The following is a 24,428-nucleotide window of genomic DNA, read 5'->3' as shown; positions in this document are numbered from 1 at the left end:
TAACAGCGAATTTTACTTGGAAGATTACCGTATTTTTCGCCCTATAGGACGCACTTTTTCCCCTCCAAAAATGAAGGGGAAATGTGTGTGCATCCTATGGGGCAAATGCAGGCTTTCGCTGAAGCCTGGAGAGCCCCACCGCCAGCCCCACAAGTTCAGGGGACAGCGGGGAGGCGGAACGCCGCCATCCCGCTGTCCCCTGACTTTGTTAGAAGGCTGGCGGGGGGGAGAAGCCTGCTCCTCCCCGTCGCCAGCCCCGCAAACTCGGGGCTAGCGGGAGAGGTGCAGCGCGCCTTTCCCGCTGTCCCCTGACTTGGTTAGAAGGCTGGCGGGGGGGGGAGAAGCCTGCTCCTCCCCATCGCCAGCCCCGCAAACTCAGGGGACAGCGGGGAGGCGCAGCGCGCCATCCCGCTGTCTCCCGACCTGTTTTGGAGGCTGGCGGAGGGCTTCCCCCTCCCCCAGCCCCGCAAGCTCCCAGAGCGATGCCAAAGCTGCACGCAGCTTCGGCATGGCTCTGGGTCCCGTTCTGGGGGCTGGGGGAGGGGGAAGCTGGGGCTTCCCCCGCCCCAGCCCCGCGCCTGGGGGGGAAAATAATTTTCCCCCTTTATTCCCCCCCCCAAATCTAGGTGCGTCCTATGGGCCGGTGCATCCTATAGGGCGAAAAATACGGTAATACTGGGAAAGGACTTTCCCAACAATATGCATTATGCAAATACCTTTCATGCACTCTATATTTTCTGAATGTATTAAACTGAGATGGGGGCAAAACAAGCAAGGCAAGGAAATGTAGTCATGGATTGCTGGAGAAGGGACCACTTCAGTGACTTATGCTTTTCATGTTGCTGCTGTTTATTTTGATCCCTGCCTCCTGAAGTGTACTTGTGTGGGATGTATGCTCAACACAAATGCTGCCTGTGTACTGTCTTCACTAATTGGTTTGGATTTATGACCCACTTCTCATAAAGTGCCCCAAGCAGCCATTGCTGCTGTTCTATAAAATAGCAGAGAGGAAATCCCTTTCTAAACAGCTTCCGTTGGACAGGATTTTCTTGTGGGGTAGGTATGATGCATTTAGACTGCTCTATAAAGAGTTTTATTGAATTGTGACCCATTAACCTGGTTTTAATTAAAAATCTCTCTTCAAACATACTGAGCTTTGGAGATCCAAATTTTCCACTGCAGCACACACCAATAAGTGTGTGATTTGGTTGTTTGGGGACAAATTCTAACATGGCATTCATGGATGAACGGTGAACAGGAACAGGAACATAAACTACAGTCATGCCATTTATGGCAGCAAAATATATGCCTCAGTCTTGGGGCTGTGTGAATTTGGCTCTGTAAGCCCCATTGAGAACCACCACAGACTCCTTTCCACAGGATGAAAACTGGACAAATCCATTTGCCTTTAGCTGATTTCTTCTTGCATCGCTGGAGTTAATTGCTCATTCTTTCAGCTGCTTAGTGAAAGTTCCTTAATCCCTGTTGATGAGGCTGCTGGAGGAGAATTGTCGAAGCCCCCTCTTGCCTTCTTTTTTTGTACAATAACCTTGAATAGATCAGGTGGAGCCTGCAATATGTCTACTAGTTTTCTTTTCTCATTGCACCTTCTTTGCTTGAGACAAATGCCAGGCATTGACTTCAAAAGCAACAGTAAGGTTTTCCAGGGTTGTACACCCCATGAAGAAGCCTTCAGGATCTTTTCTCTAAATCTGATGAACTATTTCATAGATTTGTGGATATTTAGTTGTTGAATTGCTTGTTTTAATGTGTTTAGTTGGGAAGGAGGGCAGTATCTAAATTCAATAAATAGTTTTATTAGGTTTTATTATTTATATGTATGATGCCCTTTTTTGTTTCATTCTATTCTATTGTTTCATTCTATTTAGCTGCCCTGGCAACATAAGCCCATGTTGAAGGTGTGGGACCTAAATCCTATAAAGAAGCAAATGTTTTTCTGGAAATATCAATATTTGTGCATTGGTTTTGACTCTTATGGTCTTGACTCTCCTTTGTCAACCTGTTCTAGATGAACCTTTAGTGTCTCTCTTAGTCACATCAAGGCACATTGCTTGCCTGATCTCTTCTACGTATCCCTGCTTTGGTTCACAGATTTGTGCAAAGGTTGCAAATAACCAAGAATGGAAATTGCAACACGTGAGTGTAAACAGAGCTGTATTCTGTAATTTACCAGGAAAACCATGCACAGGGCTATGCAGATGGGAATTGGGGTCCTGTATTACTATTATTTATGTCTTTTGGCAATATTTGGCATCTATATTTAAAAAAGACTGTCCCTATAAGAGAAATTTGAGAACTAATGTAATATTTCATTATAGTTCAGTTCCTTAAGTCCATCAGCTTCAATGGATCTACTCTGAGTATGACTTAGTTGAATATAACTCTTTTTAAAAAATAGAGCTTTATGAATGGTGGTTCTTCTAATGCTTTTAAATTGTATCAGTATTGTGTATTGTTTGAATACCGCTGTGTTTCTTTTGAAGCAGATTTGAAATGTATTAAACTAAAGTTTCCAATTCTTGGTTATGGCAACCAAATGCAAAACATCTGGAAAATGTTTGTGCTTGGGCTTTGTTGTACCTCCATCAGGATTTCTCCAAATGTAGAACTGCTGAATGTTCTTCTGTGTGTACATAGTAATCACTTTTAGTGCACAAATGGTGTATCAACTCTTAGATCGTCTGATTCTAAGGAATCCAAGAGGGAAGGCAATTGTATGTGAGGTATATAAGAACTATTTCCCTATCCAGCTGCAACTTAAAAACAGTCCTTAAGGGGTAGTGGTACATAGAGCTTATTATAGGTGTCAAGGTTATGATAATAGGGATGAACGGCCGTTGCTAAGTTTGAAGCAACCTGACAATCCAGGTGCATTGATAGATCCAAGAATACCTTAAGGCTGTATACTTCAGTGAACAGAAACCAAAGTCTTATAAATGACAGGTGTTCACACTTCCTGCCAGTCGCATACCTTGCTAACCTTTGTTGTAGTCAAAAATTGCATAGGTTCAGCATAAATCAGCTCCCTAGATTAAGTCCTCAATTTTTCAATGTGTATTAATATATAAAAACATAGTAAAACATCAAACGTTAAAAACTTATCGAACCAGGGCTTCTTTCAGATGTCTTTTAAAAGTTGTATAGTTCTGTAGACTAATGGCCACAGGCAAAGTGATCAAAACCCCCTGTTTGCCATGCTGGAGTTGGTTTGGATGGAATGGAGGTATGCCTCTACTCAGCCCTGCCAGCGTTCAGTGTCGAGAAGTGCCCCAGTGTTCCCACCCAAATGGCAGGTGGGCAGAATCTGCCATTGATGGCATCCCTTCTGCAGGTAGCCAGCAAACCCCTCGAAACAGGGTGCAGAAGCAGAGGACCAGCACTTTGGGTAAGAAATGTTTGAAGAGGCTAGCCACATAACACTCCAACAAACCACTCCAGATCCTCAGTGTGGTGTAGTGGTTAAGAGCGGTGGACTCGTAATCTGGGGAACCGGGTTCGCGTCTCCGCTCCTCCACATGCAGCTGCTGGGTGACCTTGGGCCAGTCACACTTCTCTGAAGTCTCTCAGCCCCACTCACCTCACAGAGTGTGTGTTGTGGGGGAGGAAGGGAAAGGAGAATGTTAGCCGCTTCGGGTAGTGATAAAGCGGGATATCAAATCCAAACTCTTCTTCTCAAATTGCATTATTATCCTTCCATGATGGGAAAGGCTGAGCTGTAAAAAAATAAGGAATTGTTGGTTTTCTCATTTACTGCAGCAAGGTTCACAATAGCAAAGTGTTGGAAATCTGTGGCTCACTGAATGTATAAACACCCTACAAATATGGGGGTGGGGAAATAAGGGGGGGACATGCACACGTTGGTGTATACATGTGTGGTGTGGATTGTATTTGTCATGTGTGTATTCTGTAAAAAATAAATATTTAAAGAAAACAATCATGAAAGCTTGAGACAGATTTTTGAAACTTGCACAGAACAATAGCTAGGCAGCCTCACCACCGCTACAGGGACCATCTTGACACAGAGTCAGGATGCCTGCACTTCTGCAATAAAGGGACCAGTACAGTAGCAGAATTCCCAGAGCATTGTAAACTTCCAAGTGAGGTTAAGCATTCTGTATTAAATCTGCCTGGTGATTTATCTTTTAAAGGCAAAAATGTTTATATAGAAAGTTTGTTGGGTATGGGTTTATATGGGTTTAGTGATGTTAAACAGTACCCAAGGCTGCCCTATTTGGGCACATACTTAATTGCTTGGAACATGAATACAGTGGTACCTCGGGTTACATATGCTTCAGGTTACATACGCTTCAGGTTACAGACTCCGCTAACCCAGAAATAGTGCTTCAGGTTAAGAACTTTGCTTCAGGATGAGAACAGAAATCGTGCTCCGGCGGTGCGGCCCAGCAGGAGGCCCCATTAGCTAAAGTGGTGCTTCAGGTTAAGAACAGTTGCAGGTTAAGAACGGTCCTCCGGAACAAATTAAGTACTTAACCTGTGGCACCACTGTACTGCATTTGGGCAAATATTGTTACCTATACCCTGTTCTCAGGGAATCTGGTGGAACGCCACACACTTTGCTTGCAAAGGGTTCCAGATTCAACCCCTGACATCCCCAGGGATATCTGTCTGAAACCTCAAGGAGTTTCTGCCAGTCCTTGTAGACAATACTGAGTTAGATGGACCAATGGCTTGAATCTGTATATATAAGGCATCTTGCTTCCTATGATCGTAATAAGAACTAGCAGTTGAATGGTTGAATTCCAAGTTCAATATTTTTCCTTTTGCTCTGCTTTGGTACTGGCACAGCAGATTAAACCCCTGCATGGTACAGAAGATGTGAGCAAACAGGGGAAAGTAAAGTTTCTTGAATTGATGCAAAAGCCAATGGAGTTGTTTTCCTCACTGGCTCTTTTCCTGTTTTCTTGAAGCAGCTGAAAAAACAATGTTTCTCCATCTACAATAAGAAGGGATATTCTGGCGTAAGGATTGCCTGTCCCAGACATTTGGCACAATCAGAGGAAAGATTTGTTTTGCTTAGCAGTGGTTTTATTAGTTCATGAATCTAATTGAACATTCTAAGATAATCACATCCCTTGTTGAATGACATTGCTGATTCAGTGCATTTCTTCTCACTTTTCAGCTATGCTCTTCCATGCAAATGTAGTTACAAACTGGATAATTAGAGAGTTGGGCTTAAAAGCAAAGAGTAACTAACTGAACAAAGTTCTATGCACCACTTTGGGAAAGGGACTTATAAATGTTGTTAATAATAATAATGCTAGTTGTGGTTTTAAAATCTCATAGCAGATTAAAAATTCTAATAGTATTCAGAACTGGGTAGTTAATTTTGTGAAATTTAGGGATAAGGTTTTGTTCTTTGTGATCTCTACAGTCATACATATGGGTTCTAAGCACAGGGCAACTTTTTGAACCATTGCCATAACTCTTGAAAAAAACTTTGCAGGATAGTTTGCCATAGGGACCAAGATCTCCTGCTCAAAGAGATGTGGTTTCACCCTCCCATTCACTTCATTTATGACTAATGCAGCACAAGAACACTGCTTGGAACTTCCTCCTTGCTAAAGCAAAAAGAACTGTGCCTGTGTTTCTTTTATCTCTTTATATATCACTCTTGCTCTTGTTTCCTTTCCACTCACTATTCTTTTTTCTTTTATGTTTTTCTTTTATTTTCTGTTCTGCATTCTCTTCTCACCTGCCTAGGCATCATTTAAGGATTGTCAGAACTAAAGTTCCCCATATCATCCCAAGGCAGTTGGCAGGGAACACTATGAAATGGAGATGGTTGGTGTTTCTGCCATATGCCATATCTGAATACTTCAATAGCATAGCATAACATTGTGGTTGAGTCTACTGATGTGTTGTTCCTCTGAGGAGCCATGCAAGACAAAAGGGCTTTTTATTATGTTTGTTTCAATAATGCCATGTGTCTGCTGTTTGAAATTTGTGTTTTATACAGATTGTTCTTTATTTTATTCTGATTTCTACCAGTAAGTAGAGAACGGAACTTCTCCTTACAATTTTGCTGCTGGAAGCCTCATGAGCAGAGTACATGGCAACCCCAATGACTTGGGGTGAAGATTATTGCATCATTCAGTGAGGTTAAATGCAGGAAAGGGAATTCTGGGGGTTGCATCATGGCTACAAGTGACATGCTCCTTCCTTTTCTTTGCATGAAGAACAATAACTTATGCTGAGGAAGGGAAAGTGCTTGCATTGCAGATTTCCACCGTGCAACAGGTCACCAAGTTTATATCACATCCTGAGATGGCTTTGCTAGCATAACATTACTCAAAGCAAAACATTGACAATGGTTACTAAACCTGCATTTTTGCTATGTTTGTCTTGTACCCTCATACCTCAGGAGCTAGGGAAGATACATGCAGGCCAACAGATGTTATAAATAAGCAAGAATAAGAGGCTGTTTGTAAGGATCTCTACAGATGTACTTCTAAGCGGTGCCCAGCTCACTTTCTTCTATTGTAGAATGATCCTTCACATTGCAGACAACAAGCAATCTTACTAGGAATTAAAATGCTGACCTAAGTTGTTTGTCTGCACACACACACACACACACACACACACACACACACACCAAGTCTTCAGGTAGACTGTGTTTTATTTTTGTAAAATTTATAATGAATTGAATTCATTATTCATCTCTGCTTTAAAAAAGGGAAAGTCTGTTTTATAAGAGCTTCAGTGTTGCGCTAGGTGTCATTATAAACTACCGTATGTGAATCAGCACTAAGAATTCTGTTGTAAGTGGGCAAAAATGGAGCTCAATCTTAGACAGGAATTGTGTCTTTATACAGTGCACTGAGAACTCTTCTGCAATGGTTCAGCTACTTACTTTACATCTGTGTGACTCTAAAATGGTCTGATACAGAACGAAGGATGAAGTGCCCTCCTCTTTGATGGCTTTTTAATTAGAACAATTAATCCAACACTAGTTTGACCAAACTGTGGGAGGCAGTGGAAGACAGGAGTGCCTGGCATGCTCTGGTCCATGGGGTCACGAAGAGTCGGACACGACTAAACGACTAAACAACAACAATCTAACACTATTATTATTATTTATTAAATTTGGATACTGCCCTGTACCTGCAGGTCTCAGGGCAGTTCACGTGATAAAATCACAATATAAAACCACAAAATACATAATCAATATAAAAACAAGAACAACCCAATAACCACCCCAATCATGCCATCTATGTGGATCTCTTTGCCTTTTTTTTGTCACTTAATGAGAATATGTCCATTTGTTATCATCCGTATAAGACAGAGCTGAGTTTGTTAGATTTATATAGTGTACAATTATGAGATCCTTTCTTTTCAAATTCTGTTTACAAAATAATTTTTGTTTTGTTTTGTTTTGTTACATTCCAGTGAGCTATAACCGTTCATCTTCTGGACCAGGCTGTCTGTTGACTAATTTCATGTAGATTCACTAACCAAATAAAAAAGTGAGAAAGTGGCTAACCTTTCGGGATTTCTTTAGTGCTCACCCCTACCCATCCAGTATATAAATGGTATAACATCAGTTGTCCAGTGGCCCTAAAATGCACATGAAAAAATACAATTATGAGGAGTTCTTCCTTCCTTAGTACTTCCTTTTGTAGCAGCTTGCCCATATGGTACTTGTCACTGCATAAAACTCTACGGAAGGAGTTGCAGAACAGCTGAACACCTTCACTTGCACTTTAGGGTCAAGGGACCTTTTGGTTTGTGGACTGCAACTTCTAAAAACAAGTCACTGCTTGGCATGGTAGTGATAAAGATACGTTTCTCACATCTGAACTGTGTTATTTAGTGGACAACAAGAAATGGCAGATTTTATCATAGCTCAAAGTAGAGCAGGGTTATAAGGTATATAGCTGGAGAACTTTAATTGTGGAACAGAAGAATGGCCCTGACAGTGCTGTTCACAGGCCGTATGGATATTTTTGAAATGTCTCTGTCCATGCATACTTAAAAATGAAGAAAGTACTAAAGTCTGGTGTATTTTCCAGGCATTGGTGAAATGGGTATGACATCACTTTAATTGAAATGGAGCTCTGAAAAGAACCAGAATGTGCTTTGGATCAGCAGCCTTGTTAAATGGTGCCCTTAGGGCTACAAAGTTGGAAATGCCGCTGTGAAAACCACAGACTGGGAAATTGCTTTCCAGTTCCTTTCCCTTTTTTTCCTGAGGCAGAAATGAGTGAGGAAATCTGCTTCAGATTTGGGTTGCAGACATGTTTTTGCAGGAATGGCAGCAGCAAGTCACATGAACTACCAGCAACCATTCCGTGTGCAAATCATAATATAGGGGGCTGGTTGTACGGGCTTGGGTTGACCTGAACAATTGAATATTTTATAGCAAGTACTCTTAAGAAACCAAAGCCATCATGGGTACAAGGGTTGACTTAGCTCCTTTCTTAATGTGCAAATTGCTATTTGGGGTCTCATTGCACTGCCATAGTCCATCTTCTTTCCTTCTGTGCTGGAACACACAGAGGCTTGGAGCATTTCTTGTTGTCTGTTGAAACATATACAACAGAGTGGAAGCGCATATTCAAATGGTATGGTGTTTTGGAAAATGTGACTTAAATGTGAATAAAAATATGAATATTTTGAATCTAAAGGGCTAAAGGCACATTTTTGCAAATAAAAGTGGTATAAGTCTGAACTATTTGCAGAGCTGCTGTGACAAAATAGCCTAGACATTTGATGGTTGCTGTTGTTAAGCTTTCTCTGTGAACTGGAATTGTAATCAGTAGCAGTATAAAATAGGATTTTTTTTTTGTTGGTTTTTGTCTTTGTTTCTGCAGCTTCTGGTTGCAAAGTCCCCAATCGCGCCATTCACATCTTTCCTGTACAGAATTGAAAATTCAGGGTTCGTTCTCCAAGGTAAGACCATGAGTCAGTTTTGCATACTGAAATGCCAGAAGTCTTACATTTGTTCTTGCATCACCTGCACATCAAGTACATTTCCTATTGAGAGACTTTTTCTCTTCAGCTAGGCAGAAATAAACAATATGGCATCTACTTGGCATAATATTTTGACCAGATCATTATATTTGTTCCAGATCATTATACTTATATATGTTTGAATAAATGTGGAATCTTCCTCTAATGGTCTTGCCTTGTATATGTGGTGACAGCCTGACAGTATTGCTACACCTGTTGTTATTGCAGTCATTTATTGCAGGAGACCAACCAAGAGGCTGCATGTTTATCTTCAGTGGTGTGGTTCAGAAGGTTATATAGGTTTTATATAGGTTTTATATTGGGCTTTGTCAACTCCCATTGATTTCAGTTGGTCTACTCTAAGCACTACTAAATCCAACCCGTTTTGTTAACAAAAAATGATGATGGGGTGGGGGAGTGTGCCAGTCCAAAATCTATCCCTGATGCCTGCACATAGAGGTTAATGGGAGAAAAGTAACTTCCAGACAAGGCCATATTGGGGTTCTTTGAGCCAGCTAAGAAGATTGCGAGAAGCAGCATAAAAGGGAAAACTTTCCCCCACCCCTAAAAGTAAGCTTCTTGAAAGGTGTCAGGTAAAAAGGATGATATCTACGCTGGTGGCAGAAGAACATTTTAGTGCTAATGAATGGGCTGTATTCCACGGTCTGACAGCAGAGGCAACATTTCCATTCATTCATTATTGTGTATTATTGTGTGAGGCAGTCAGTGTCAGGAGGAGAACACATTCAAAGTATGTGACAAGGGAACAAGTGGATGAGTGTGGGAACTAGTGAAGAACAACAGCTGTCTGAAAAATGAAGCTTAAGGGGAGAGGGGAGGGGAGATCCCATCACAGCTCTGTTATCCAGGAGGCCACAAACAAACCAATACTAGAAAACATACCTGAATCCTCTTTAATTGTGGGTGACAGGAAGTAGGCACACACAAAACATAGTAAAGAAGTTTGATTTAGTGGCTCTGCAGGCAATTCCTCTTGCCATCCCTAGGGGATTTGGAGGTGGGGATAGAGTTAAAACTGCAAGTTGCTTTCTCTCCCTTTTGTTCCTTGGGCCTGGTGGTTAATAAAAAACGGCAGGAGAGGATGGCTAGTTAGAGATTTCACTGACTGCTATTTGATGCAGTTTAAGGAGCTACTTTGCTATTGTTTGTAGTTAAAATGGAAAGCGGAACTGTTCTCTATTTGCAAAAGTCTCCAGCGTCCTAGGGGAAAGAAGGCTGAGAGTGAAAAAGCTATTAACATGGTAATGCTGCCTCATTCGGAGGAGTGCATCAAAATCCCCTTTGTTGATGTAAATTGCTGCTCTATTGCCTGGTCTCTTTCGATCTCATGGTCTCGGTACAAGTACTGAAAATTGTTTGGTGAGACTTGGGTGGAGGGAAAACTGCACCTCTTATATCATTTTAGGAGATCGCCAAGCTGCCCAAGAGCACTGCAGTGGGAGGCTTCTGTGCCTTTGTAAACTTGAAGTGCTCAGTGGTGAAAAGAATCCAATTATTCAGTGGCTCTTTTATTGGCGCTTTCACTCTTGAGAAATGCTGCTCAACAATTTGAAGACAAGGATGGCTGGTCAAAGGGTTGAGTTAGATTTTGAACTACGTTTCAAGTATATTGTGAGAACAAGGGAAAAGATAAGTAAGCCCTAGTGAGTCTTACTCAAAGTCTCTGATGCTTGAGAATCCTGGGTTGGAAATTCTAATTTTGTAAGTATTGTTATTTATATAAAGGGACAAATCAAAAGCCTGGATTTGCGCATTGCTGATTATATCCTCAAATGTGGATCTAAATGTGTCACCTAAAATCTGCATTAGTACACAAATTCTGGTTCAAACCGATCCAGAAAATACTTTAAAATACTAATAAAGTTTCATATTTATATTCCTTTCCAGTGACTCCAGTGTAATGAGGCCAGATGTTCAGGTTTAAAAGTTATTTTTCTGTCAGAGCCGCAAGCCTTGCCCTTTAAGGCTGAGTAATCTCTTTGAAATCTAGTTCTAGTTCATATGCACATTTTTCAGCAGTCAGGTTCATTCACCAGTCAATTGCTTGTTTTGTTGGTGGTGTATGAGTAAGGAGTAGTTCACTTTCACCCCCAGTTACTATATCCCGCCGGTAGAGGAAAAGGAAGGAGATGTGTTTGTTTCAGGAAAGGAAATAGCCATGAGTCAGACAAACAGCTTGTAATAGGTGAAATTGAGAGTTACTTTCATATAAACACCTTTGTATCTTCATTTACTAGTAGAGTTATTGTTGAAGCAGACTGATTTTCATACCAGTTGTTGAAAATGGCGACATTTGTGAAAGCATGTACCAGTTCAGAAATCAATGAAAATTGAACTGAACTCAGGGAGAAGTAGATTTCTTGGGGCACTTGATTGTTATACTAAACTTCCAGAGAGAGGAATTTTTTAAAATTTTACTTACCAGTGATCTAAAATGTATGCATCTGTGCTATGTTACTTTTCAAACTTTCTTCCTTCAAGGGATATTCTACATTGATGTCTACATGTTTCAAAAGATTGAAGGCATTAGGCACGCACATCATGCTGGATGCCAGCCAGGAGTCCTGCGGCCTCACTTTTGGCCCCTGGAAACTGAGAGCCTGCTCAGAACATAATCGGTGCACATTCCCCTACAGTTGCACACTGCAAGGGAAGATCTATAGTGCTGGACAAGCTGTTTTTCAGGGAGGTTTATCTGCCCATTACTGAGCTTCTAATTGACAGGCTGCTGGCAGGCTTCTAAGGAACCCCGGAGTTCCCCACAATACAGATTGGAAACCCTTGCATCAGTGTGTGGAGAAATGAGGCATCTTCTGCATTTCAGTCTGACCATTTTTTGTGAAGTGCTCTTTATGCTAAGGGTGTTATTCAGCAGTATTATTTTTATATTATTATCCTAAGAGTACTGTAGAGTTCAGTAAACCTTTTAGACTTAGGAGCCTTCTTTAATGCCATTGTACAACGTGGGGCCTGTTTTTAATTTGTGACTAGATTTGTCTGACCATTTTCTGTCCCTTAATTTTGTCTTTTGCCTTTCCTCACTTTCACTTTTTCATCATTTATTCTTCCCTATCTCTTCATCTCTCACTTTTTCCATCTCTCATTAACAAAATGTAAATAGTGCTGCTGGTGGTAGTATGACCCTTTATGAAATGGTTTTCTCCCAGGTGTTCCAAAGTATCCTTTCTTGCCGGGGTACATGGGAGTTGCAATTCTCTATTCCTCCCTATCCAGTGCATAGGGCTGGGAAGCATGGGAAATAAAAATTCCCATGCACCCTGATAAGAGATGATGTTTTGGGGTATATGTACTTATTTGTGTCCAAGCCTTAAGGATAAAGTCTACAAGGCTTCTCTTGTCACCAGTGAGCCCTCCCCACTACTAGTCCTCCCCCCACTTGCAAGGGTGAGCTTGTCAGCAGGAAGGACTGCTGGTAAAATTCCCATGTCTTAAAAAAAGTCATTGGATAAAGCTTGGAAAGACTACATCTTTTTTCTAAAAATCCTCCTAGGAAGTTCAGAAAGCACAATGAAATCTGAACTAATTGCAACATTAACCCACCATACTAGTAACAGAGAAAGGGATGCAGATAGGATTGTATAAGAAGTTGCCATTTCTGGGGTCTCTTTGAACCAGAGGAGAGTGTTAGCCAACATCTGAACTGTAGCACAGGAATGAAAATGGACCAGGGATCTTTGTAAGGCAATGGTTAGAGCATACAACTTAAAATGATTCAAGTCACTGAATTCCATTGTGTCTGCACAGTCAAACCAATTTATGCATTTCACTAGTCGAAACAGATGTAAGAGCAACCACCACACCAAATCAGAAAGCAGTTCTTGCAGCCCCCCCAAGGTGGATTGTTACCACAGCAAGTTATTTCCATGCTTACATTGTTCTGCAGGCACCCTCTTTTGCCTCATAAGTATCCTCCTGCATGTTATTAAGAGGTGTGGCTAAGGAAAATGTCACTAAACTTTTGCCCTGGCAAAAACCACAGTCTAGAATTTATTCAATCTATAGGGCTTCCTTGCTCTCCTTTACAGTCTAGGATTGCTTTCAAGGGAATGTATCTGGCAGATGAAATCAAGATGTGCTTAAGTGGCTTGCTGGACCAGACCCAAGCACCAAAATTTAATTAAATACCTAGTTTTACAAACTAATCTAATACAAAAAGGAATGTTTGCATGATTTCTCTTTTGTTTGGAGGTGAACTGAGTTTTGTAAATCTTTTATTTTTTTGTGTTGAAATGTGTGTGTTTGATAAAGGAGAACCTTTTGTTGAATGGCTAAGCAGGTTGTACAAAAGCTGAAAGTGTTTCTCTGCTTCTCGTCCAAGTCCTGGACAGTAATCGCTACTCAGAAAGAGCTCTGTAAAAGCCCCCCAAGGCTGGTTTTCTTTTTTCTTTTATATATATAAAAAAGGGATTCAGAGAACTAAGTAGACTCAGCTAGCCCACAAGGGAAACTCGTGAACCTTGGGAGTAAGGAAACTATGCAGTCCTTGCTGTCTGAATAAGCTTAGGAAAGCTCTCTAACCAAACTGAGCTCAGTTGCGCTGTCAGGGCAGCACTTCAGGGCAAACATCCAGAGTCCCATGCAACAAAAGGAGCCCCAAATGCAGCAGTTAGCTTACCACATTTTGAAGTAATTGAAATAATACACATTTCCAATCTAGGGAGAGGGGCCCCCTTAAGTCCATTAAGTTCCAAGTCTAGAATTACCTAACTGCACCATTGACTGAGCTAAAGCTTAGGTAGCGTCTGTTACATATACAGTGTATTCCAGCTTTTCCACATATACAATTACACATTGCTGAAAGCTGTGCTTCATGTACTGTATTTGTTTACTCTGCCCTAGTTTATCCTGCACTGATTTTAAAAGCTGAGGATGTTCTTTTGACTATAGATATATACACACACTACGGAGCACTGTACCCACTCATTTTTAATTTACTGGCAAGGGGGCATGGTGATGGTAACAACAGCAGAAAGTGGGAAGAGGGCATTTTTCTCCTTCCTCCCCGCCTCTTGTTTGTCAGGCATCAGGACTTAAAGAGCCCTGATAAAGTTCAAGCCCTGGGTTGCTCTTTAAGTCCCACTGTCTGACAGGGAGAAGGAGAAGAAGGGGGAAAGGTCCCTGCTTACTACTAGGGAATAGGAGATAAATTTGATTTTGTTTGTATTTTTATGAAAAGCTACCTGATTCACAGTTATTGAATGAGCACGTGAACCAAGACACAGTTGTGATATATATATATATATATATATATATATATATATATATATATATATATTCCTAATTCTCTGAATTATGCAGTTCACGTCTAAAATCATAGTGTGTAGGGGAAATTCTGCATTACACAGTAGTGCAAACAACATTAAAAAAAAACACTTGAGGGAATTGCTTGCAATAATGTGTCTTAGTCAAAGCTGCTTGCAAAAAGTTGCTCTAAAATGCTTACACATTTTCATGAGGATTTTTCTTTTTTAAAAAAAATTATAGATTGCAGAAATGAATTTAAGATTTGATAACTGAGAAGCTGAGAAGAACCAAAATTTAGAATTTTGTCCAACAAAACTTAGTACTGCTAACCATTGTTATTCCACGCTAGTAAGTAAATGAAAGATGGGACAGTTGCAGTAAGTAGAGCCAGACCCTGTGACAGGTAGAGGCAGCTAATTCTAACTTTGCTCCCGTCCATTTCACGGCTGAGTTTGACAAGGACAGCACTGAGATTGTGGAGGAAAATGCTGACAGTTCCACCCTTTGGACAGGTTGTAATTAAGAAATCAGACAAGTTGGGGCAGGCTGAGGGAAGACTAAGCTTGGTGGGACAGTGCCCCACTTGCTCTGATGAACCCTCACCCAACTGCATATTTTCCTTTTGCAATAGCTCTTGAGGCAGTTCAGCCTACAGCTTTTGCAGTCTTCATTCTAATGTCCAGATGATGGACAAAAAAACTAGATGCAATTTCAAGGGATCCTCAAAAGCACACCTAAAAACTAGATGTGTGTTTGACAATAACCAAAGTGAAAACGAAACTTAAAAAGCTGTTTGGTTCACTGTCACCTTTCTTTTTTCCATTTCAAAAGATGTTTGCAAACACCTTGAACCACTGGGAACTAGCCTCATCTGGTCCATTAAAGTAAAAGCGTAAAAGAAGAATTATAGTTTGTATAGTTCACCAAGCTAAGCGAGAACAAAAAATAGATTAAACATGCAGAAGGCTTAAAAGCTCTTTTTGTGCAGGGCTTTTCCATCTGAGAACTCACGAGAGCCTCCCAGGGCCTGGTAAACAGACTTGAGATCTTTTAATCTCTCTGCCTCCCATGTGCTTAATTTGTGCAATTTCAGCCGGCCGGCCATCAAGCATGTAAAGTTGAAATTGTGCAACTTGCATGTGTTTAAGTTACAAATTGTCTGTATTGAACAAAACATATGATTCACAAAACATAATATGTCAGTGTGCGATTAAAATTTTCAGTAGTGGACTATGAAATCATTGATGCTGCTTTGTTTTTTATATTGTTGAAATGTAGGAATTGATCTTTGCTTTGCAAATTCAGCCCCAAAGCATGACTCATGTGCCCTTCAAGGTTTTCAGAACTAAACTGTCCCCACAACCATAACCAGAGAGAAGCTTTCCCTTGTTGTTCTTTTAATAATTATGCTGCACTCATATGTTTTTCGTAAAGTGCTGGAGCAAATGCTGCCATGACTTCTTTCCAAGAGGCTTTTACACACCGTCCTTGAAGGTCCTGTATTGATGTGAGCTTATGTTTTGTGTCAGTAAAACCTCCTGGGGATGGAAACATAAAACAGAGCATGATTTTTAGGTATTTGTTAGACCTGCTTGCCTCCATGAGCAATTTGCTGGTTGTTGCACAGAAGACACTAGGTTTTTAATGCTTTTTTTACTAGATGGTTCTGTGGTGAAATTAATTTTAATTGCAAACACCATGCCATGCTCAATGTGAAGTTGTTTTGAACACATTCAGAAACACAAAGTCTGACAGAGTCTCCTGGAAATGATCCAATGTCAGAGGTTGCCAACTGTTTTTAGCCAGTGGACACATTTAGAATTTTGAGAACTTGACATGGGGGCCAGTCACAAAATGGCTGCCACATCTGAAAGAGCAGAGAAAAAAAACAGGACCACCAAAGGATGCAGACATGTCCCTGCGTCAGCTGCCCCATCAATGGAAAAAAATGGTCTGTTGCGCTAGCTCACAGAGAGAAGCTCTGTGTACCTCTCCTCTGTGCAGAACAGAAGGAAAGGTGGGTATCTGACATTGTGCACTGCATATTTCTGAGGGGATATTCAAGACTTTGTGTGTTTGCCATAGGAGGTACTGGCAGGTATACTGGCACCCACAGGCAGACAAGGGAACTGTGTTCTAGGTCATCATACAGCATCAGAAGATGGTGACTGCCAAACAGAATTCTTGCCACATCTACAAAGCTGACAGCGTTGGTGAAACCAGCAAAGAAAGACAAGCAGTTTTCTTTCCCCTTTTGGCCTTCCTGAAGAAGCCCTGCATTCTCCATCCCTGCAAGGTGAGCTGGCTGCTGCCTTGTTTTCTTTCTTTAATTATGCCATCATCCTGCAGTTACTCTCTAGTTTGTAAGGTTCAAGGGGTGTCTCACAGCTATGGGATTTCAAAATAAGAATAGGGCTGTGTGAGAAAGATTAAGCTCATTAGCTCCTTATCTGTTATGGCTCAATGTCTGTAGGTGGCTTCAGGTCAATTTATTTATTTATTTGGAGCATTTGTACCCTGCTCTTCAACCAAGTAGGTTACCAGTGTGGCTTGCATGCAGTCAATAAAAGCAAGACAGTCTCTGCCTGCAGGCTTACAATCTAAAAAAAACCCCACAACACACAAGGGGAAAGGGCCAAGGAGGGAAGAGGAAAGAAATTAAACTCAGCTACTAATCCTTAAACAATTGTTCTCATAATGAACAGTTCTTATAATTTCTGAACACAATTCAAAGTGTTGGTGCTTTTTTGCTCCCTGGCTTTTAACATCTGGTCTCTCCACCCCTGCCTTCCCTCGGTAATTATTTTTAGCATTTACTTTCACTGTGTGTTTATTAATCATTGTAAACTTCCCTGGAAATTTTGATTCAAGGTATAAATATATGTTTCATAAATAAAGGTACATTTAGTCGCTAGTGCTTCTAAAATCTACAAGTGCTAAAAAACAATCACAGCAATAAGAATCTATAGATCAGTAGCTTTTCCCTGTCTAGTTTCCTTCAGATGTGGCTAAACTACAACTCCCATTATCCCTGAACACAGTCTATGCTGGCTGGAGCTGATGGGAATTGTAGTCTAAAATGTCTGGAGGGCACCAGATTGGACGTGGCTGCTATAGATGATCAGTATTCTGTCTGACTGTTTCATTTATAAGTTTGTATCTTGGTAGTGGCCCCATCACTATGGAACTCCCTCCTAAGGGATGTGAGTTTCACCCCCTCTTTGATTGTGTTCAAAAGGGCCTTAAAACCTGCCTATTCCAAACAGATTTTAATTGAATTCGCTTGCTGCTCTATCATTTTTACTTCTGCTTTTATCTATGGTATTTTGGTTGGATGGTTTAAAGTTGTTTATATAATCTTAACTGTAAATGGCCTTGGTTCTTCCAGCCCTAAAAGGCAGAATAAAAATACCTAAATAAATAAATAAATATACACAAACCAATCAGGCCCAGTACAGACTATCTACAATTAAAACTGAGTGAACAAATAAGATTAAAAACATTAGTTAAATTGTCTGCTGTTGATATGCAACTTCGGTTAATTCAGCAGAAAGTTTTACTGAGAATTTGTTCGTCCCTGAGTAAGTTTCTTGAGGTTGAGGTTGACTACAAATGATCTCTGTTGGAAGTGTGACAAGCCACAGGCTAATTTATCCCATATGTTCTGGCACTGCCCTGTCATCTCACCAGTCTGGCAAGTAGTGGGAGATTGCATAAACATTACCTTATCCGCAGGATCTAACTCTTACCTTAAATCGTTTAATATTTGGATACATATCAGCCATCTGGGCACTCCCAAAGAAATACAATGAATGGATTGCTAGGTTAGTGGTTGTGAGAATAATCCTCCCAACACTGAAATGAAATGAAACTCTCCAATATTGAGCAGTGCTTGGAAGAAGTGTTTGATATTGCTAGAAAATAAAATAAATATTTTATAGTATATTAAATTCACCTGATGTTCAATTTTAAAAGTTACATGTTTCTGGAGAATTGTGAAAATGAGCTCCTAAAATAAAAGGGAGATTTGATCATCATTTCCCCTCATTTCTTACTCTTCTTCCCCCCTGCCTCTGCTTTTCTTCTTTGGTCTCTCTCTCTCTCTCTCTCTCTCTTCTTTGTACTTCCTATCAGTTGGATAGGAATCAAAGGACTAGGAAGCTGGAATGGTAGCCTAAAGAGGAGTAGTTGTAAATCTGTTATTTCCAGCAAATTTAAAAAATGTAAGTTTAAGGAATAATAGTTACTTCTTGATTTGGAGACCTAGGTTAATGTCAACTGTCTCAAAGCATATACAGTAAATTGGCAACTTAAGCACATTTAAGTTGTGCAAATTCAGCTTCATACGCTTGGAAAAAAACTTTTATTTTTTTAAAAAAAGAGGTGGGCATCCAGGAAGAAAGACTCTGGCAATCCCACCTGCCATTGCACGCAATGTGTTTTGGCTATACACGATTTTGGCCTTAGGCATGATCTCACTGTGGGTTTACTGTAATTGATTAAAAAGATAAAGGTACCCCTGACCGTTAGGTCCAGTCGTGGATGACTCTCTGTAAATGGTCATGTTTCTGGAGCACGTTCCACACCCCCAGTGGTTATAATAATCAGCCCTGTTGAACTCAGTATTACTTTGATTGACCAGCTTCATTGGACATGCCCTGCTTATGACAGCTTTCTCTTCTTAACAAAATGGACTGAAATGATGAGGATACTGTAACCTACAACTCCCTATAACCTTACCATATGTTCAAGAGGGAAATAGAACCGCACTTTGGAATGTTAACTTGAAGTTTCCTTAGATATACTTGAACTGCCGTAGAGTGGAAAGCCATCTATAAGTAGCAACAACGGTGAACTTAGAGTTACAACAATTTACTATTGTCTGTTAATTTCTAAGAACTCCTACCCACCTTGGCATACAGAAATAAGGAGTGGGAGTGGTTTAAATACAGAGAATCCTCCAGCAAGAAACCTGGCTGGCGTAGTATTATTTATATAAATCTCTGAGCAGTTTACAGAGAGTCAAGTATGGTGGCAGCGGGGGGCGGGTCATCACCAAGTGCAGTAATTTATTCAAGATACCCTCATTTATGATTACATTCAATGATTGGATAGCACCTCTTTAGAAACTGTCAAATTGCCCTGTAGTATACCAAAGTGATTGCTTGGGGGGGGGGGGAATAAATACAGTTCTTTCTTTCCCAAATATTGCTCACAAATGTTCCTAGTTCAGGCACTGGGGAACTAATAGCTGCCCCTCAATTTCCCACATACCACAGCACTACAAAGACTGAACTATATAGCCACCAGCGAGCCTGCTTCATTTTCATTTCAAAAGATTTCTTACTCCCTTGAGGGGGGAAATTCACAGGCAAATTGCAGGGAGGGAAGTTGCTCCAGATTTCTCCTGGAAAGTTAAGTGTAAAATGAGTTAAATTCCACAACCAGTCTGAACAGGAGAAAGAGAGAGGCAGCCCGCTAGCTGGTCACAGCTGCGTGATTTGGCAGAGGCCACACCAATTGATGTATCCCCCAAAGGCACAGGAAACATCAGCACACCACTGTATGTACACAAATCAAACCCATCCATTGAAGAAGGGTTAAACTTGCTTACTGAGCCCTGGGAACACAATGAACAATTTCAGCACCCCATTCATTCCTGACAGATTTCAGCTCCTCTTTCATTCCTGCTTCAGTTTCTGTGGTGTGCTGGCACATCCTTTTAGAGACAGAGATGATTCAGGAGGAAGTTCATTAGAAACCTTCCTCATCCAGCCCTTTCATCTATCACTTTTTCTTGTCAATCGCTCTCTAAACTCTCTAAAGAAACAAAGGTTTATATATTGATGGCCAGCGATATTTCTTCATTGTCTCTGTCTTTAAAATTATGGTTGATTAGCCATTCACAGTAGCATGCCAGCTTGAAAAGCCAGTAGATTTGTGGTTTAGCTGTAATTTGATAGGAAATGCTTTCCTTCCAGTGCTTTATGCAGTAGCTTTCTGCAACGTATCAATTTTGAGTATTTATGTAAAATCCTGAAATCAATTTACATCTAAAATAAGTGACGTTCTAAAAGCCCCTGTTCTCAAAACATGAGGTAAGCTCCCCTGAAGAGAAATGGGTGTTAGAATGAACTTCCTTCTTCCAGACCAATTTTTGGAGTATACAATAGCAGGCAGAATGCCACAACAAATGGAGCACGTCTATAAGAACCTTGTGGCTAAATAATGCTTTTGCTTTGCTCTGATCATTCAGAAGAATCTTTAGCAAATGGTGTTGCACGGTGATATTTAGTATAATCTTTGCCTTTTAAAATGTTTAATGCATGCAGCATAGAACATGGTACAAACTGAAAAGAAGAGTTTGATTATCTTTCTTATAAATATTGAAGCACTTTTAGATTTCTCATTTCACAAAAGCATACATAAACTACTGAATGTAAAAGGTAATCAAAATCATAAGAGTGTTAGAATCAGATGAAAAATAAAAGGAAAAATTCAGGGTTAACAACTTGCTTACAAATGCACTTGCAAATATATGGAAGACTTTGTTGCAGTTGTCATGTATAGAAACATAACAGTTTTAAGTTATAGGAAGGTAAGTTCATGTAAGATGTAATAATGAAGTCTTGATGATTTGCCACTTAAAGGAAAGGCTGGATAACTATGTATCAGCGATAATTTAAACAACAGTTTCTTTTTCAATGTGGGAGGTAGTAACCTTTGATCAGATGTATCTCTTGAGATCCAGTGCAGACCTACCTGCAGTTTAAGCCTGTTCCTATGCACACCAACATGGAAGAAAGCCTCACTGAACTTATTAGGACTTATTTCTAAGTAACCATACATAGGCTTGCACTGCATGAGTGCTAAAAATGATGAAGCAAAAAGAGATGATGCTGAGGTTAAAAGGCCAAACATTCCATTCACAGTTTCCTTGAAAACAAAACGGACTGCAAGTTAATGTCAGCAATTGGAGCCCAGGAAAGTATCCTATTGGACATCCGACACTGCTGTTTTACAGGAGTGCTTTTCTTAATGTGGACAAAAGGAAGGGAGGGAGTTTAGTTATCAGATTGGATTTGGAAGTCTTGGCTATACTTACACTAAGACTGAAGAAGAGCAAGACTTTGCACTATAACCTTTCATCAGTACTAACTAGTCATACTACTCAAAATATTGAGATTAAAGTCAAGTATATTGAGATTAAAGAAAAACTACCTCTCAAGCTGAAGTTCTATACTAATGTACTTTGGAGTAAGTCCTGCTGAACTCAGTGGGTGTGCTTCTCAGAAGACATGTATAAAATTGCCCTGATATTTGCCTTAATAGCATTCAGTTTACCAGGAACATGATGATTGGGTGGGTCAGAAACACTCTGGAGACTCTCATATCTGTAGTTCCCTTGGCAATCAGTTTCTAAACCTGTCTGATTTAGTGAACTGTATATTATATATAGAAGGTGCACATTTTTCAAATGAGCAGCATATGCTTTAGCAGTCAGTGATATCCCAGATAAAGAATAGATCAGCATTTTCCACCAACTGTGGGTGCTTAAATTGATCTCCTAAGACTCGCAGAAATACAGGTTTGTAGTGTCAGTGTCAAAATATATTGGTATGTGCCTTAAGTTTGTTTTAACTGACTGAATGGAAAGTATATGCACCTGGAAGAAAACAAGAAAGAATCCTAGGTACAGCACCTGAGAAGTATGTTTGTAAGACAGGTCAAAATATCCTATATGTAAAGGTTAAGGTACCCCTGCCCGTACGGGCCAGTCTTGACAGACTCTAGGGTTGTGCGCCCATCTCACTTAAGAGGCCGGGGGCCAGCGCTGTCCGGAGACACTTCCAGGTCACATGGCCAGTGTGACAAAGCTGCATCTGGCGAGCCAGCGCAGCACACGGAAACGCCGTTTACCTTCCCGCCAGTAAGCGGTCCCTATTTATCTACTTGCACCCAGGGGTGCTTTCGAACTGCTAGGTTGGCAGGCGCTGGGACCGAGCAACGGGAGCGCACCCCGCTGCGGGGATTCGAACCGCCGACCTTTCGATCGGCAAGCCCTAGGCGCTGAGGCTTTTACCCACAGCGCCACCCGCGTCCCTATCCTATATGTAGAGATTGTGAAAAAAGTAAGTCATCTGACAAGTGACAAGCAATATGCCTTTTTATTGCTAACTTCACTTGAAAGTAGATCAACCTATGTGTGTGCTATGTTTGAGGCACTTGGCAGAATGAATGCAAATGTGTAATATTATGGTCTGGATGTTGTGGTTCCAAAATTAAGCCATAAAGCTCAACATAAATCATGGGAATAAAACTCCTACCAACTGGAAAATTAGATGAACATTACAAGACCACTTACCTATGGCTTTAGTTTTCTGGTAACAAATGAAATATTGCTTTTAAATTTTGCATTTTGAAAGTCCGAGGAAATTTAGATAGCACTGAAGGTGGACAGGACAAGATCCAATCCAGCACACTTAGTCGGTCAAAACAAATTTAGTTAGTATCCAGAAGGGGGCATTTTAAGTATGAAGCTTTGTGTTAGAAGACCACGCACATTTTTATGTGAAGTAAAGTCATAAGAAGCATACTTTTAATCAGAGCAATGGAATGAAAGTGAATCCAAGTTACAGAACTAAGAGTCATGGGATATGAGATCTTCAGCCTCTTAAGGATTAAATTTCCCAGGGCCTGTCCAGTTTTGTGTCCAATCCAAGTCAAAGCAGAGTACAAACAAGAACAGGACCTCGGACAACTCCAGTGGACCTGTGCTGTCTAAGACGTTCTCCTATTAAGGCAGCCATAGAAGATGTCTCTGCATGGAGCTAAAACCAACTGAAGCCTAATGTAGCCTGGACAGACCTGGAGTGTGGTAAGCTCTGCCTCTCTGAAGGAGATAGCTGGCTGGCTGGTTGAAGGGTCCTCACCGTCTTTGGTTTCTGCACAGCTGTGGAAATAGCTGTACTGCAAAGGACTTGTCAACTGAATCAGAGGATGATGACAGGTTTGTGTCCTCCAACAGGAAGGGCCCCAAAAGAGATATAAGCAGTTATCCCCGCAAAAGAAGCCAGACCCTTATTTTCATCAGATTCCTTTGTCACACACTGAGCAGTTTCTGGGTTTATGGTTCATCACACGGCCTATCTGTGTTGTGTAGTACGTAGGTCAGGTGCTTATGATTTCCACTTCTTATACATTCTTTTAAACATCTGTTCCTTCTTGATCTCTTCTGAGTATGCTATAACACAAGGTGGTTCAACAGGTTGGGAGTATGAATTTGATTTTCTCTTTACATTTTAATACAGCCACATTTTGGCTTCTAAAGCAACAAACAAAAATATTCAGACTTTTATCAAACTAACCCTAAGAAAGGAACAGAACCCATAATCTAAGTAAGACTTTCAAAGTGCACTAGTTAAATGGAGATAACAGCAAACTGAAAAACTGAAACAATTATAAATGGTCATTTTCCTGTAAACCAGGTATTAACTCTGGAGAAGGCTTTAGGCTGCTTTCTTTTTAAAATGTATACACTACAGTTTAATACAACTTTTTTCTGAGACTGTTAGATCTACCAGATTGTTACTGAAAAACATAAGAGTCCTGATTATTCAGATTACCAAATACCTGCAGGATTATAGTGGAAAACAAAAGCAGGGAGGGCTCTGGCGGCATTCCTATGCACACTGATTTGGGAGTAAGTCTTATTGAACTCAGAGAGACCTCTGATTAGGCTGCATAGGACTGCACTGTTGAAATATTTACATCACTGAATAAATATTTCCCCATATCAGATTAAGGAAGTTCTCAAATAATTGTCATCTCACATTCATTTAAGATAAAGAGGTTGTGTTTATTATAAAGAACTTGAACAAAAAAATTTCCCCAGCAAATGAATCTGGATTTACAAGGCTGCTGTTCTTATACTCCAAGAAGACACATGAAATATGGCCTTATTTACAGTCAGGCACTGGAGTTCAACAGCTGCAGAAGTGTGAGGCAAAGGAGTGAACCCTCCAGCCAGACACTTTAACAACGGTTCTATTGCTGAGGCACCTCTTGTTACACACAAGACAAAAACAGATGAAGAGAGAAGCTTGAGAATGATTCAGAATAGCACTCATTATGAAATAAAACACAAGCAG

At 40.5% G+C, this 24,428-nt stretch overlaps 1 protein-coding gene across 7 annotated transcripts in view; it reads left to right on the top strand.

Moving 5' to 3' along the window:
* The window catches only part of RAD51B (RAD51 paralog B), a 293,246-nt gene that overhangs the window by 163,857 nt on the left and 104,961 nt on the right, over positions 1 to 24,428 (top strand). For 6 of the 7 annotated variants that reach the window (XM_053385239.1, XM_053385213.1, XM_053385220.1 and 3 more), the window contains one exon: positions 8,853 to 8,931. The exons of the other annotated variant lie outside the window; for it this stretch is intronic. In XM_053385239.1, the coding sequence (XP_053241214.1) occupies positions 8,853 to 8,931 (79 nt within the window). The remainder of the gene's footprint in view (positions 1 to 8,852; positions 8,932 to 24,428) is intronic. 7 annotated transcript variants of the gene reach the window in all.

This window comes from Podarcis raffonei, chromosome 1, assembly GCF_027172205.1.
Source record: "Podarcis raffonei isolate rPodRaf1 chromosome 1, rPodRaf1.pri, whole genome shotgun sequence".
In the NCBI taxonomy this organism is placed as follows: domain Eukaryota; kingdom Metazoa; phylum Chordata; class Lepidosauria; order Squamata; family Lacertidae; genus Podarcis; species Podarcis raffonei.
The sequence above is the reverse complement of the archived record's forward strand: the minus strand, read 5'-3'. Positions and strand labels throughout refer to the sequence as shown.